Source organism: Meles meles, chromosome X (assembly GCF_922984935.1).
Source record: "Meles meles chromosome X, mMelMel3.1 paternal haplotype, whole genome shotgun sequence".
In the NCBI taxonomy this organism is placed as follows: Eukaryota; Metazoa; Chordata; class Mammalia; order Carnivora; family Mustelidae; genus Meles; species Meles meles.
This window is the reverse complement of record NC_060087.1, coordinates 36300998-36316945: the sequence shown is the minus strand read 5'-3', so window position 1 is coordinate 36316945 and position 15948 is coordinate 36300998. Positions and strand designations below refer to the sequence as shown.

Below are 15948 nucleotides of genomic sequence, written 5' to 3'. Positions count from 1 at the left end.
ATAGTAGTGGCTGTGTACCAAACTTCTGTTTTAGAGATGGGCGTAGTATATTTGTTTCTCTTAAAATAGTCTAAATGATTAAAAATAAGTTACTAAAGCTAAGTAAGATAATCTGAATTCTACCTGTTTATATCCATAGACATTCCTGAATATGTTTGTTGACAGCAATCAGGATGCTCGAAGAAGATCTGTAAATGAGGACGATAATCCCCCTTCTCCCATAGGAGGAGATATGATGGATTCTTTAATCTCACAGCTCCAGCCACCACCTCAGCAACAGGTGATGTTTAGCTGAAATTCTAAATGGTACCATATTCGTCTAACTTAATGGGTTCCTCAGGTGTCTGAGCATCTTTGTTAAAAGGCAAGAAGATCTTGGTGGGCCCAAGGTGTCCAGGAAGTCCATATGAAAAAATAGTGACAGAGGGAGAGAAGGAGGCTTCTAGTGATGGCAAGTGAACAGTACCAGAAATAGCATTAACCTCAGTCTTGTGCATTTAAAATGATGTGAGGTGATTAGCCATGTGATCACAAAAAAGGATGATATCCAAATGGCCAGTAAGCACAGAAAGAGTGTTCAACATCATTTGGCATCACAGAAATACAACTTAGAACCACAATGAGATAATACTCCATACCCACAAAAATTGCTCTAAGAAGGGAATTGGTTATTCTTGGCAACATTTTGTATTAGCAGCAGCTGAGACTCATTTACTACTGGAGGGTACATGAAATGGTCTAACAACCTTGTGGGGTGTTTAGGAATATTCCAGAGCACGAAATCGGAACATTAGGCATACCTGTGACTTTATAATTCTACTCTTGGGTATATGTACGACAGAAATGCATCAAAAAACATGAGTGTTCATAGGAACGTTATTTATGTAAAAAGTGGAAACTAACCCAAATACCAAGCAACAGAATGAGTGGATAAACTGGGTCTGTTCCTACAGTAGAATGCTTTACAGAAATCAAGAAAACTATTGCCACGTGTAACTGCGTGGTGAATCTTACTGACGTAATGTTGAACAAAAGAAGCCAAACACTAAGGAGTACATTCGGTATTTATAGAAAATGTGAAAACAGGCAAAATCAAGCTTGAGTGACAGACGTCAGAACAGTGCTTACCTTTGGGGCAGTGATAAAGCCTTTGAAGGTGTATGAGGGAGACCTCCAGGGCACTGGTAGTATTCTTGTGTCTCGATCTCTGTGGCGGTGACATTCGTAAAAATTCATCAGACTGGACATTTTCTAAGATTTGTGTCCTTTACTATATGTGATTTGTACCTCAAATAAAAAACTAGAAAGGATTACATGTCCTAGGTTTTTCACTGCTGGAGATGAAGGTAAAGGTGAGGAGAGGTCAGGTTAAACTACTGTATTTCATTGGCTTTCAAAACTCCACCAGATGTAAGATGCAGTACTTTTTATGAACTGCCAGAAACAACACTGCCGGGTAAACTGTGTCATGCCATGAATCAGAAGATACACCCTGATTTCAGAAATACTAAAGGGGTGGGGGAAGAATCTTGGAATCTGTGAAATGATAGATAAACAATACAGATAAATCAGTGATATGGTAGATAAAGTAAGCAAAAAACATCTTGAGGGATATAAACAAAGGTATTACAAGGTCAGGAGTGAGTTCTTGCTGTTTTTCTAAACATTTTGAAAGTCAGAGAGTTTTTAAAAATTTGTGGTATTGATGTATATTTTGTACATTTTCATATCCCGTGCTTCCTGTTTGGTAACCAGTGAACTGTGTGAAGGTTAACTCATCAGCTATATGTATGATACACTATACGCACGTGACTGTTTGACCAACATGTGCTTTTTTTCTTTTCAGCCATTTCCCAAACAACCAGGATCATCAGGTGCTTATCCCCTTACTTCGCCCCCTGCGTCTTACCACAGCACAGTTAGTCAGTCTCCCTCTATGATGCACACACAGTCTCCAGGTGAGATATTACTTATTCTCTTGTCATGTTCAGCTTTGACATCCAGAACATACACGCGCACGCACACACACACAAGCACCACACATGCAGCCTAGACCTTCAGAGACCACTCCTGATCTGTGGCTAGATACCTGCCATTTGTTCCTTACGGCAGGGTTATGAATGCTGCGTTCATGACTCAGGAACACTTTAAAAGATCTGAATTAAGAGGAGGTATTGTCACCCAGAGCCAGGCTCACGGCACAGCTCCAAGAAGAGCTGATCACAACACGATCTGTGTCGGGCCGACAAATCGAGTCCTACCCACCATCTACCTGTTTTTGTAGTTTTGGGAGAACCCAGCCACACCCATTCCTGCAGTATCAGGGCTGCTCTCTTGCTAGGATGACCCCTTACATGACAAGTTTGCTGAGTCCTAGTATGTGTGAAAGGTGCCCTGCCCCACAGAGTGGGCCAGTGCACAGCCTTCTTGTCTCAACAAAATGGCTCTGTTGGCAGCCCCGTGAAGCACACTATAGAACTACTTGAGGATGCCTAATTTTTACTCTTAACTGGACAGTTTGTTGGTGTCGCTTAAACTCTTGCCCTGGGCCAGATGCTCCACGGCGCTGGGGATTCAGCAGCGAGCCAAATACAGTTCTGCTCTCAAGTGTGTCGTCTGGCAAAGAAGACGGGTATCAGATTTCTTGGGTAGATAACCCCCTTACCTGCTCAGCAGAGATGGCGGAACCACAGATGAAGATTTGGAAGTTATTGTCATGTCGCTGAAGGTCACTGAAGGCTGAGCTGGGTGGGTGAGCTCAGCCCCTGTGGAGTACCAGCAGCTGCTTCCCAGGTGTAGGAGCCTGAGAAGGAGCTGCTAGGGAGCAAGGAGCAGAACAGGAGACGTGGGCAGAGAACCCAAGGGGTGTGCATTTCTAGGGTATGAGTGAGGTTTTATGTAGAAGGAAGTAGAAATAATTATTTGGAAATAATTACAGTGCCAGACAGGTATATAGTGCTTGCTGTGTGCCAAGCCGTGTTCTGAGCACTTTATCCATTTAATCCCTACAGCAGACCCACAGCTGAATCTCTAAGCGACACTGAAAGGTTATCATGTTGGTGAACATACTGCACGTAAGGCACTGTGTTAGGTATTAGGTGGAGGATACGAAATTCTCTTAGACAGGAGTAGAGAGTCAGAAACGTGAATACCGAGGATAGTGATGGTAATGTAGTGAGTGTCTCCATGTCACATTTATTTATAGTTTGGGGAGCATGGTTCCCCCTTTCCTGATTCTCAGTAGAAACTAGTCCTGTAGCTAAATCCCATTTTAAGCTCACTGCTCTCAGTTTTTTAATGTCTGCCATCTAGACCTCTCCCCTGAACTCGAGTCTTGTGTTTTCCAGCTCTCTAGTCAGCATGTCCTTGTAGATGTGTAGACAATGGCTGAGACTCAATTCTAACACCTGCCCGCCCAACCCCGCACCCTGCCCCACCTCCTGGAAACGGCAGCCCCTTCCTGCCTGCCGCTTGGCCAGAGCTGTTTGAGTCATGCTGGACTCCTCTTTCTCTCATACCCACTTCAGTCAGTCCCAGATACTGTCCACTCTGTACTGAGAATTTATCCAGATGCTAGCCCTCCTCAGCCTCCCACCTTCGCCCAAGCCATTAACCATCTCTCACTTGGGTTATTACTCTTGCTTCTAACTGGTTTCCCTGCCCCTGCCCTGTGGTCTGTTTTTTACACTGTGGTAGGAGTGATCCTTCTGGAACAGAAGCTAGTTTATAACTCTTTTGTTCCAAATTTTGCAATGGTTTCCCATCTCATTCAGGGTAAACCTTAAGTCCTTAGAATGGCCTACAAGTCCCTGTGTGATTTGGGACTCCCACCACCACCACCTGTCTGTCCTCAACTCCTCCCACTTCCCCATGGCTCACACTGATCCAGCCACACTGGTCTCTTCCCTGTTATTTTTGCTACTGCCTTTGGGCCTTTGGACTAGCTCTACTTCTTGCCTGGCGTATCTTATCCCATGGGTATCTTCACACCTTACCCTTCACTTACTCACATGCCTCCTTCTCAGAGTAGTCTTCTGGGGTTGCTTTATAGAAGGAACAGCACCCATCTCCACCATTACATGATACTGCCCCATTGCCTTGCCCAGGTTTTCTCCATAGCACTTATCACTGCCTGACATACATTTGATGTCTTCCTCATTCTACTAGAATAGAAACTCTATGAGGGCAGGAATTTTTGTCTTGTCAACTGCTGCATCCCCAGTGCCTACAGCAATGCTTGGCATGAAATTAACATTCATCCCCACTTGCTGAAAGAGTGAATGAGCAAACACAAAAGTACACTGGATATTTTTTTTTTAATTCAGTCACTATAAGAGCTAAAATTTGGGCCCCATTGAATTGATCTCTCTCTTTTTCAGTAACAGAATCATTCCAGATTTCTTTGTGCTATTTAAGGGAGCTTTACTACTTATTTCTTTAATCTGTAGAGAGAGTCTTAACTTGAGGTCCTTGGCCAGGACATAGTATGTGTCCTGCAAGATCATCTATAATTATTTTCCTTTATTAGGAAATCTGCATGCTGCCAGCTCCCCCAGTGGGGCTTTGAGAGCCCCTTCACCAGCGTCATTTGTTCCAACTCCTCCCCCATCCTCGCATGGAATCTCAATAGGACCAGGGGCCAGTTTTGCTAGTCCACATGGTGAGTCCATACATGGAAATCGCAATAGCTTAAGAATTTGACGTGAAAGTAGTTTTTTGTTAAATAAATTCTTTTCTTATTGCAAAATTAGCACTTTGTTTGTTGGGGAAATCGTCAAAGAAAATGAATTTGTCCTGATCCCACCATGCAGAGATCTACCAGTTAGTCTGTCTGCTTTGGACTTTCTATCCCCCTTGCTTCTGCCTTGCTCTTCCCGTCTAACCCTAACCCCCCGGCTTGCCTGCCTGCTCGCCTCTCTGTTGCTCTCCACCTGTCTGCTTGTCTCTCCTCTCGGACACCTTCCTCCACAACTGGGACTATACCATATGTATTGTTTTGAGACTTGAATTCTTTAACTTTCCAACTAAAAAATTCTATTTTGAATTGGTTCAAATAAAGAATATAAGAGGTAGCCAGGAAAGTGTTTTTATGCCACCAACCACCTAGTTGCTCTCCCCAAAGGCATTCAGTGTTACTCATCTCTTATGTGTCCTTGCAGAGATGTGTGCATACACAGGCAGATGCCTGTAACTGTTCTTACCGCTTTCACACATGGGACAGCATACTTCAGTGCCTTACTTTTTTCATCTATTTTTTTCCTGAATGCCATGCCAAATCACAGCATAAAGGACTTCCTCAGTTTTTACAGCTGTGTAGCATCTGTGGTTTTACTATCTACTATTAATATTTGTGAGATCTACATCATCCTACTAAATGGCTTCATAGTATTCCCTTTTGTTGACATACCGTGATTTAACTGCCCTCCTATTGTATGTTTAGAATGTTTCCTTTTTTTTTTTTTTTTTTTACAACGGCAAATGGTATCATCTCTGTTCACATGATTATTCCCTTAGGTAAGTTGCTAGACATGGAATTGCTGTCTCAAAGCGTCTGAGAAATTCTAAAGCTTTTGAAACATACTGCAAATTGCTCACCCAAAATGCTGTACCAATTACCTCTAGCATCAGACAAGAATGTCTATTTTCATGCATCATTGCCAACACAGGGTATTACGACTTTCAGAAATCATAGTCATTTTGATAGGTAAAGAGTGGTATCTTCTTGTTTAATGTGCATTTCTTTGATTATTAATGAAGTTAAACCTTTTTTCTTTCATGAGTCTTAGTTATTTCTTATTTTATGCCTGCCTATGTATTCTTGTGTTTTTTCTTACCAATTTATAAGACTTTTAAGTTAGGATCATTTACTCTCTGATATATGGTAAAAGTATTTTCTCCGTTTTTATTTTGATTAAAGGTAACTGCGGGATGAAATTTAAATAATCAAATTATTCAGGAAGTTGCTGCTTTCAAGACTTGATTCTTGGTCCATTTCTCAGTCAGTGTAGCCTTTACTAAAGAAAGAAAAGGGAAAATTTCCCTCTCCTCAGCCTTGGGTAGAATGAAAAACATAATTTGTCAGGGTTACTTGAAAAATAAAAGATTTCTGCCCTTAAGTGAGCTTTGAGATTTTTTTGCTCAACATTTTCAAAGACGTTTGCAAATAGATTTTGAAAATAGTAGGTCGTTGCATAGTGTGTAGATTTTTACACATTGAACATGCTGAAGCTTGTGTAAAGGTACCTTTTATCATTTCTCATTCTATATTTTTCTAATTTTGTGTCATGTTAAAAACTACATAAACTACACAAAATAGAGATTCAGGTGTGCCACGTGCAAAAGCCGCATACTTTAGTGAAATAGCAGAAGAAAAAAAATGATCGCCTTGTAAAGTGTCGAGCATTTCAGTGGTGTCAAGTACTTTTCAGTTATTAATATACAGGTTTTGAAAACCATCTGTTCACTTGTTTACAGGAACCCTGGACCCTAGTTCTCCATACACTATGGTGTCACCAAGTGGACGAGCTGGGAACTGGCCAGGGTCTCCTCAAGTGTCCGGCCCCTCACCAGCAACACGCATGCCTGGAATGTCACCTGCCAACCCATCACTACATTCTCCGGTACCAGATGCTTCTCATTCCCCTCGAGCTGGAACAAGTGAGCAGAATCACCATTTTTGTGTCCGTTTTAGTCTAACCTCCACATGATGTCCTGTTGTTTTTTTTTTTTCCATCCTCACATTTGAAAGTTGTGACCTGCTTGTTAAATGGAGATACTTACTAACTTAAACTCCAATCCACTTAGTAAATTGGTTAACAGTGGTTAATTTGGACAGTTAAAGGAAAATGTAAGAGAGGGAAATGTCTCCTCCAGAAGTCTTATGAGGTGAGCCCCAGTGCTTCTGTTATATCTACTAGCTTAGCTGCAAAACTAGACCTTGAGGGACACCTCAAGTTAACTGACAAGGTTGTACAAATTAACACAGAACAGAATTGTGCACGTATGTTAGTTAGCTTTGCCAGGTAACATTTAACGACTTAGAACAACAGTCTTACATTAGCTCACCGTTCCATAGGTTGGTGATTCAGGCTAAGCCAAGCTGGGTGATTTTTCCGGGCTCTGCTTTGCTCACTCATGTATTTATCATCAGCTCCTGCGTGGGCTGAGGCCTGACTGGTGTAAAATAGCCCCAGGTGGCGTGGCTTCCTCAGCTCCCTGTGGTCTCATACTTGATCGCAGGCTTGTTCACCTGATGGCTGGACAGGGTTCCAAGAACGTGAGTGGAATCCTAGATTTGCAGTTGGCACCACGTCACTTCCCCTGCATTCTTTTAAGTCACAGCAAGTTACAGGGCCAGCCCAGATTCCAGTAAGAGAAATGGGCTCCGTCTCTCAAAGGGCTTGCTACAAAGTCACTTTGCAAGGAACCCAGCTATAGGGAGAGGAATCCTGGCCATTTTGCTAACAAGAAGCTAACATAGGATTGTTATGCCACAAGGAGTAAGGAAAACAGTATGGATTGCTTTAGGTTAGCAAAGATTTAATGACAAAAGCAAAACAGAACAGTGGGACCGTGTGTATTAGTGAATGAAATGACATGTTTTCCTTCCCAAAAGGTTCCCAGACTTTGCCAACAAACATGCCTCCACCTCGTAAACTACCTCAGCGCTCCTGGGCAGCCTCCATACCTACCATCCTCACTCACAGTGCCTTGAACATTTTACTGCTGCCCTCTCCAACACCAGGCCTTGTGCCTGGCCTGGCAGGTAGTTATCTTTGTTCTCCGCTTGAGAGATTCCTTGGATCGGTCATCATGAGACGGCACCTTCAAAGAATTATTCAACAAGAAACGGTATGGGTACCTAGTGAACTCCTCAGTGATGGTTGTCGAAGGCTGGTGCTAATAAATTGCCCCACGGAACAACATTTGAACTAAAATGATGTTCTCTCACTTCCTTTAGCTAGCTTGTTGGAACTGCTCTAGCATTAAAAATGGACCCCACTGTTTCCTTTTCCATTCTTACATTTAACATGTTCCTGCATTTTATAGTTTCCTGTTCTATGGCTGACAGGCCTAGAGATAGGTCCTACAGCGTCCCTATAGTGTCATGGGACAAATGCTCCCAGAATCTGCCTTTGCAGAGAGTAGCATACAAGCAGCTTTTGGCCTTCTGGAACCCTATTGCAGGCAGGCTGACTTTGAATTGGATTCTCCATTAAAATGAAATTATTTATGATCACAAGGTTCATGAACAGCTGAACTGATATAGAAAAAGTCAAAAAAAAGACTAATGTCCTGTGGTGATATCCTCAGGAAATAGTTCCGAGTTGATAGTCCTGGTTCTAGAGTCTTACTGTCTGGGTTTGTACCCAGTCCATGCTTTGGCAAATCCCTTTACCTTTTTGATAATAGTAGATAATAGTATTTACCTAACTCATAACAATTGTGGGAGTTCAAGGTATTTCTTATAAAACCCTTAGCATAATGTCTTGGTATTATTCAGTATATGTTATTTATAACTTTTGATACATGTATGTGTTAATGAGGTAGAATGGCAAATGTTTAAAATATCTGCTCCGTGGATGGCACCAAGCTATTCTTCAACCTTTATATTCAGATTTGAAAATAATAGAGGTCTTAACATAAATTGAATGAATTAGCATTTTAAAAAATTATTATGAGACCTGTGATCTACCCTTCTTCTGCCCCTTAGAAGCCACATAAGCTTTCAAGGCATTAGAACCTCATTTTGCTCATCTGCATAATTAACATGTTATGATAGAGCAGGGGTCAATAAACTACTGGCCCCAGTTGGGAGAGGGGAGCAAGTCCTACCCACCACCTGTTTGTAAATGTAGTTTTACTGGAACGTAGTCACATATATTAGTTTACATATTGTTAATGGCAGCTTTCAACTATGATGGCATCATTGAGTAGTTGTGACAGAGACCATGTAGCCTAAAATATTTATTCTCCATTACTTTACAGAAAAATTTGCCAGCTCCTGGGCCAGTATAAGGTCCCAACCCAGATCCAACATTTTGTAATGGTGCTCTTTATTCTTTTCTTCTACTGTGCCATTTTTTAAAAACTTCTTGTGGAAAATTTTAATCATATATGCAAGTTGAGAGTAGAATAGTATAAGAGAATATAATGAACTTCTATGTTCTCATCACCTGCCTTCAACAGTGAACTCCTGTCAGTCTTGTTTCTTCTATAGCTCCTTCTCCCATATGGTTTGACAGCAAGTCCCAGACCTCATTTCATCCATAAAGACAATTTCTTCATCATCAGATAGCTAGTTGGTGTCCAGATTTCCCAAGTTACCATGGTGTTTACAGTCTAAAGCAGTAACCAAACAAGTTTATGTCTCTGAAACTGGAGACTCCCCCTCCATCTCTTCTCACACAGTTTATTTGTTGAAGCAGCCGTATCTGTTGCTGTGTCAAGTTCCTCACAGTCTGGATTTTGCTGATTGCATTCCTTTGGAATTCTTTAACATGTCCTTTTGACCCTCACATTTCTATAATGTTGGTCTACCATACAAATCTAACTCCTGAATTCTAGCTCAAGTTTGTTACTTTACGAGAATATTCCGTAGGTTGTGTTATGTTCTTCCTTCGAGAGACACCTATAGTTCCTTCTTTGGGATGTTGGCAATTGATGGTTCTCGGGGCCTAGATATTTTTGATTGGGAGCAGGTATCAACTTTTAGTTTTCCCTCTGAAACAGTTCTCTCTGTTTTCATTTCCTCTTTGTCTTGCATACTAACTTGATGCACCCTTCATGTTTTGCAGCTGCAGCTGATAAATTCCAACGAACCTGGAGTGATCATGTTTAAAACTGATGCCCTGAAATGCAGAGTAGCCCTTAGTCCGAAAACCAACCAAACACTTCAGCTAAAAGTGACACCTGAAAATGCAGGACAGTGGAAACCCGATGAACTTCAAGTTTTGGAGAAGTTTTTTGAAACAAGAGTATGTGTTTCTTAATACATAGTTTTAATACAGGCATACCTCGTTTTATTGCACTTTACCTTATTTTGCTTCACAGACACTGGTTTGCTTTTGTCTTTGTTTTTTGTTGTTTGGTTTTTTTTTTTTAACAAATTGAAGGTTTGTGGCAACCCTGCATGAAGCGAGTCCATCAGGGCCATTTTCCCACCAGCATTTGCTCACTTCATGTCTCCTTGTCACATTTTGGTACTTTTTGTAAAATTTCCAACTTTTTCTTTATTATGGTGACGGATGATTGTGACTTACTGACAGCTCAGGTGGTAGTTAGCGTTTTTTAGCAATAAAGTATTTTTTAAGATGGGTACATTGTTTTAGACATAATACCATTGCACACTTAATAGACTACAGTATGATGTGAATAAACATGACTTTTATATGTACTGGGGAAGCTGAAAACTCATTCGACTCACTTTATTGCACTACTTGCTTTATTGGGATGGGCTGGAACTGAACTCACATCTCCAAGGTATGCCTGTACCATCAACAAAAAGAAGAGTCAAAGTAGAATGTGGAGTAACTTGCTTTATTTATCCCTGTAGGTCGCAGGACCGCCATTTAAAGCCAATACATTAATAGCCTTCACCAAGCTGTTAGGAGCTCCTACACACATCCTCAGGGACTGTGTGCATATTATGAAGCTAGAGCTGGTAAGTTAGAGTGACGCGCATACTTCTATATATAACAAGGACTGTCTGAAGAGGTTGAAGTTGGTGGGAGCAGTGTTTATTGGTTTTCACCTATTTATGTACTTCTGTTTTTCTCTTACACTCTTCTTATTTTTTAAGATTTTATTTATCTTTGAATAGGTAACACAGCCCTTCTGTATCTTTTGAATTGAGATCAAGATGTGATACAGGGGAAATTTCCCATCTATCCCTGTCCAGCCGTCTAGTCTCCCTCCCCACAGGCAACGCGAGTTACCAGTGGCTTACCTCTTACAAAAGCAAATACATTTAATTCATTCTTCCTACTGAAATGATGCATGATGCTCTTGTGGCTTCTTTTAGTACTGCTATGGATTTGTTTTTTAAAATTACTTCTTTAAATTTTTGATCCATTTAAAATATACCTTAGTGTCAAATGTGAGGGGTGGATCTGGCTTTTTCAGATGCCCCCAATTCCCCTAATGTCATTTATCAAAAAATCTGTCCTCCCTGGGGAGATGAATTTCTCTTCTTTCCTGTGAAAGTATACAGTATAGATGGAATCCAGGTGGCAGCTGATTATATTTTTCCAAGCTTACAGGACTTGCTTTCAAATGTTTACAGTATTGCTTTGGGTAATTCCAAATACCTCACTCCTTTTTCCAGTTGGTGTTTTACTGTTAATATTGGGGACAGCAGTGTTCCTTTGCTGATAGTCTCAAAATTTGGCTTCTGCTCTAGTAGCATGTAGGAAACATTATTTATATCAAAAAGATATCCATTTGAATTTTTGAAGGAATAAGTATTCATGTGGCAACAACAACCACCACCAAAAAGGCACCAGTGGGGGCACCTGGGTAGTTCAGTCGGTTAAATGGCTGGCTCTTGATTTTGGCTCAGGTCTCGATCTCAGGACCCTGGCATTGAGCCGTGCCTCAGGCTCTGCATTTAGTAGGGAGTCTGCTTCCAGATTCTTTTTCTCTCTCTCCTGCTGCCCTTCCCCCTGCTCATGAGCATTCTTTCTCCAAACTACATAAATACATCTTAAAAAAAAAAAAAAGGCAAAAAACACCAGTGAACACAGTTTGAAATTATTAACACAATTTGACAAGTACGTTTTCGAGAAGGAGCTGGGACTGAGGCTGGGACAGCTGGCATCAGTTAAGAGGGGCCTTGAATACCAGGTCTTGGTCCTGGTGGGGTGAGGGAAAGGAACAACATGTGTCACTGCATGTTGCTAAACATTTGTGAGCTCGGTTAGAACCATGCTCAAGGACAGTCTTCTGGCAGTGGTAGATGGTGGAACCAGGAGAGGCAGCCACCGGAAGGGACCATTAGGGTCCATGAGAGAAATCACCAATCCTGGAGCTTGGTTGCATCCGTCAAAGTAGGGAGGTGGGAACGGATGACAGAGACACCAAGGGAGCAGAATCCATAGGCTTTGGGAATTAAAGGAGCGGGAGGGAAGGAAAGGGGAACACGTCACACAGGTCCGGAGTTGACTTTGCGTGTAGGAACATCACATATGCATTTTCTTTGAAATAATGCAGGCTGTCATCTTTATGTTCTGTTAATAATAGATTGTATAAAATAAGATCCTGACCTTTCAGACTCCTATACTAGAGTGTTCATATGACTTTATCATGATTTCAAAAACAGTTTCCTGACCAGGCAACACAGCTAAAATGGAACGTCCAGTTTTGCCTGACGATCCCTCCCAGCGCACCGCCCATTGCACCCCCTGGGACGCCTGCTGTGGTGCTGAAATCCAAAATGCTATTTTTTGTAAGTACTACCCGATTGTGTATGAGTGTGTGTGTGCACACACGCACACACGTGCAGAGTCCCTGAGGAAAAAGCCATGCGAGGATAATAGAACAACTCTGGGATTACTTCAGAGTTAACTGTCGCTCAGACAGTTAACAGGCTCAGACTCCTTAATTGTCAGCTTAGACGTGTACTCCCGATTCTTCCAATAATAACAGAAACGTATTGAACTAGATAATTGTGTGGCACGGTTGCATCTTAACCATAATATTCAATCATTTGTCACTTTTCTTGTCATCTCTAGTTTTCTTATGTCCAAGGTATCTTAATCTGATAGAGTAAATAATACCTTTGATAAGTGGAAGCAAATGTTTTATTTTCTTACTACGTTTTTGTTCTTTTTGTATGTGTTGTGTGTCTTCAGCTTCAACTAACTCAGAAAACGTCGGTCCCTCCCCAAGAACCTGTTAGTATTATAGTTCCAATCATTTATGATATGGCTTCAGGTACAACCCAACAGGCAGACATTCCCAGACAGCAGAACTCTTCTGTTGCTGCTCCCATGATGGTCAGCAACATTCTGAAGAGGTTTGCAGAGATGAACCCACCACGACAAGGTACATGACCAGTAGATGATATTTTATTGCATATATGTTATAAAAGTTCTTTTGAGAGATTCCTCCTCCTCTCCTCTGCTCCCACCTTACCCACCCACCCCCCCAATCCTAGTAATAGAGCGCTGACTGCTGTGGCCCTCTTAATGTCTGCCTGTCGCTTTCTTCCTTTCTCACTGGTTCTTCATTTTTGTCCATGTCTCTGCTGCCTGGACCTCATTTTTGTTAGTGATTTACTATTGGGACTGACCCAGTTGCTAATGCCAGAAGCTTGTATTTCTAGCACACATTGCCACAGAGCCGTAGGTTAGGACGATAGACTTTTTCATGGCTGTGAATTCCTGCCCTACCATCGATACCTGCCACTCTGTATCACCAGTTGAAATGCATGTCGGTTTCTCATATTTCATGGTACGATCATGAATAGAATATTATCATTCAAAGTTCTGTATCTTCTAAATGTTTTGTGAAGAATAAAAGCTGATACAAATGGCATCACTGCTTTTTGGGCTTCTTAATAAGTGTCAGGCGGGTGCAAGTGAACCTTTTCACCAAGTGCACAATGAAGCTCTCAGACAACATTTTCGAGGAACCCTGGATGTTTCTGGCAGGTAAACCAGGTCCCTTCCACACTGTGGTAGCCTACACGGAACACACAACTCCTAGCAGTGGTGAATGTTTGGTCACAAAAACAGCACTTTTCTTCCATTTTGCTTGTTGCTAATTTTAAGGAAGTTAAATTTCAATTAAAATTTGCTTATTTCTACTATTAAGGAAGTCCTCTAGCTTTCTGCTTAGGATGTATGATAACAGAATTACATTTTTAAATGAGGGAAAGTTGTTCTCTGAAACATTTTTTAGGTACCACAGTGTTAAAATTTTACTAGAAACAGGAATCACGGGAGAAACTGTTTTTCGCTATTTATTTCTCCATATTGTATATACGTAGGCAAGTTTTCACTCACACAGAGTTTACAAGAAATGCACTGGGCAGTAGAGAAGGGTACGCTTCCTTTGCTGTAAGACTTCTTCCACTTCTTACAATTTTCTGCTTTCATCCTTTGACTTATCTCTTCTTTCAGCTACAAATAGGTCCTTCAGAAACAAAGTTTAAAGTTAAAAGAATTTTCAAAGTAGCAGTCCAGTAGAACTTTGATGATAAGACCATTTCTTCACAAGCAGATGATTATCATTACTGTCTCGTGGAATTTACAATGAAAAGGAAAGAATGTTTTGATCCTCTTGGGATCAGACACATTTTTCTACCTATCAATAATGAAAATGTGTTTTTAAGAAAGGAAAAAGAAGGATATAACTTTTCCTTTTATTTGAGAAATTGTTGGGATGTTTCGAGAGTGTTTTTCTTTACTTTTTTTAGACTTTTTTTTTTATGTCTACCTTAGACTGGGCAAATCTGGGGTTTCTTTTTTTTTCTGTACCAGTTGGAGGGAAGCTTGCAGTAACTTGCACAGGGTCCCTGCACGTCCCGCCCTTTGCCAGAAGGCCATTCTTCCATTGAGGCCTCCCATTCTCTCACTGTGGCGTTAGGCCATGTGCCAGGAAAGGGACCCAGTTTTTGGTTAATATTATTTACAGCTGGTTTGGGTTTATTATATTTAAGTCTATGTAATGTTCACAAGAAGTACAAGGCAGGGTCTCTGGTTTCTTTGAGCAAAGGGGAAATTAAAAGGATGAGTCATTAGCCTCCCCCCACCTGCCCGCCCTCAACAAGTCTTGTTTTTGGATTGTCGGTGTGCCATATACTTCAGCGCCCCCTCCCCCCCATACCTGTTACTTCCTCCCCTTCCAGTGAAGTGCTTTTAAGAATCACTCTCTTTTCATTAACTGATATAAATGTTGAACTCCAGGAGCTGATCATTTCCTTTACGTTTGAGAAAAATCCAATATGTGTCATAGAACTGCACTGCCCAATATAACTGTTACTAGCCACATGTGGCTATTTAAATTCAAGCTAATTAAAATTAACTAAAATTTAAAATTCAGTTCCTCGGGCACACTAGCTACATGACAGGTACTCAGGAGCCACAGTGCACATACGGAGTATTTCCATCAGCACAGAAAGTTCTGTCGGACAGTGCGATCATAGGCATTTTTACCTGGCCTTTAAAGCAACATTAGAAGGACATCGTTGATGTTGTAACTGATGCATAAATCTAAACTCGATCTTTTCATTAGATTCAGAATGCATAAACAAACTCTCAGTAGCATTGAAACCCAATTTTAAAGGCTTATCCAGTGCTCCAGTGTTTCAGTGGAGGAACTCAAGGCATTTCTCCTTAAATTCAAACCTAACATGGACTTGCCCAGAATTTCCTAAGAAGAAAAACAAAACCAGAAGCAAGTATCGTAACATCGAAGCTCAATTCCCTGTAACCTGTGCAGTTGAAGTTTAGTCTTTTATTTTGACCCTTGAAGTTCTTGCTGATTTTAGATTTAATTATCCCTACCCCCACCAGTGTGTTGACAGCATCTTTCCTGTATTGCGAATAGCTAATGACCATTTTTCTCTGTTGCAGGTGAATGCACAATATTTGCAGCTGTTCGTGATTTAATGGCTAATCTTACACTGCCCCCTGGTGGGCGTCCATAGACACTATTGTTTTTAAACCAGGAAGGCTGACAAATGAGACAAAACAGGAAAAAAAAAAAAAAAAAAGAATTTAGCCGTCAGTTTAAAAAAGGACTTTTTTGACTTTAAGAGCTAAATATTCTAAACTGGCAAAAATTTTCAGGGTGCACTTCTTTCATCAAAAAGACCATCAATCTTTTTTGTATAGTGAACTTGTATAGTGTGTTTAAATGGGACACATTTCAAGCTAGGTAAAACATGGGTATCCGCTTGCTAGTAATAGATTTAATATTCTGTTTTATACTATAAAGTTATGG

General features: G+C 41.0%; 1 protein-coding gene across 2 annotated transcripts in view; it reads left to right on the top strand.

Annotated features, from left to right (window-relative positions):
* The window catches only part of MED14 (mediator complex subunit 14), a 70017-nt gene extending 54318 nt beyond the window's left edge, over window positions 1-15699 (top strand). Inside the window, exons 22-31 of one of the 2 annotated variants that reach the window (XM_045994931.1) lie at window positions 140-280; window positions 1847-1958; window positions 4529-4660; window positions 6475-6657; window positions 7616-7851; window positions 9798-9977; window positions 10556-10663; window positions 12320-12445; window positions 12852-13044; window positions 15579-15699. In XM_045994931.1, coding sequence (XP_045850887.1) covers window positions 140-280; window positions 1847-1958; window positions 4529-4660; window positions 6475-6657; window positions 7616-7851; window positions 9798-9977; window positions 10556-10663; window positions 12320-12445; window positions 12852-13044; window positions 15579-15652 — 1485 coding nt within the window. In that variant the 3' untranslated portion in view covers window positions 15653-15699. The remainder of the gene's footprint in view (window positions 1-139; window positions 281-1846; window positions 1959-4528; window positions 4661-6474; window positions 6658-7615; window positions 7852-9797; window positions 9978-10555; window positions 10664-12319; window positions 12446-12851; window positions 13045-15578) is intronic. The other variant, XM_045994932.1, reaches the window with a different exon arrangement.
* The last annotated feature ends 249 nt before the right edge of the window (window positions 15700-15948 follow it).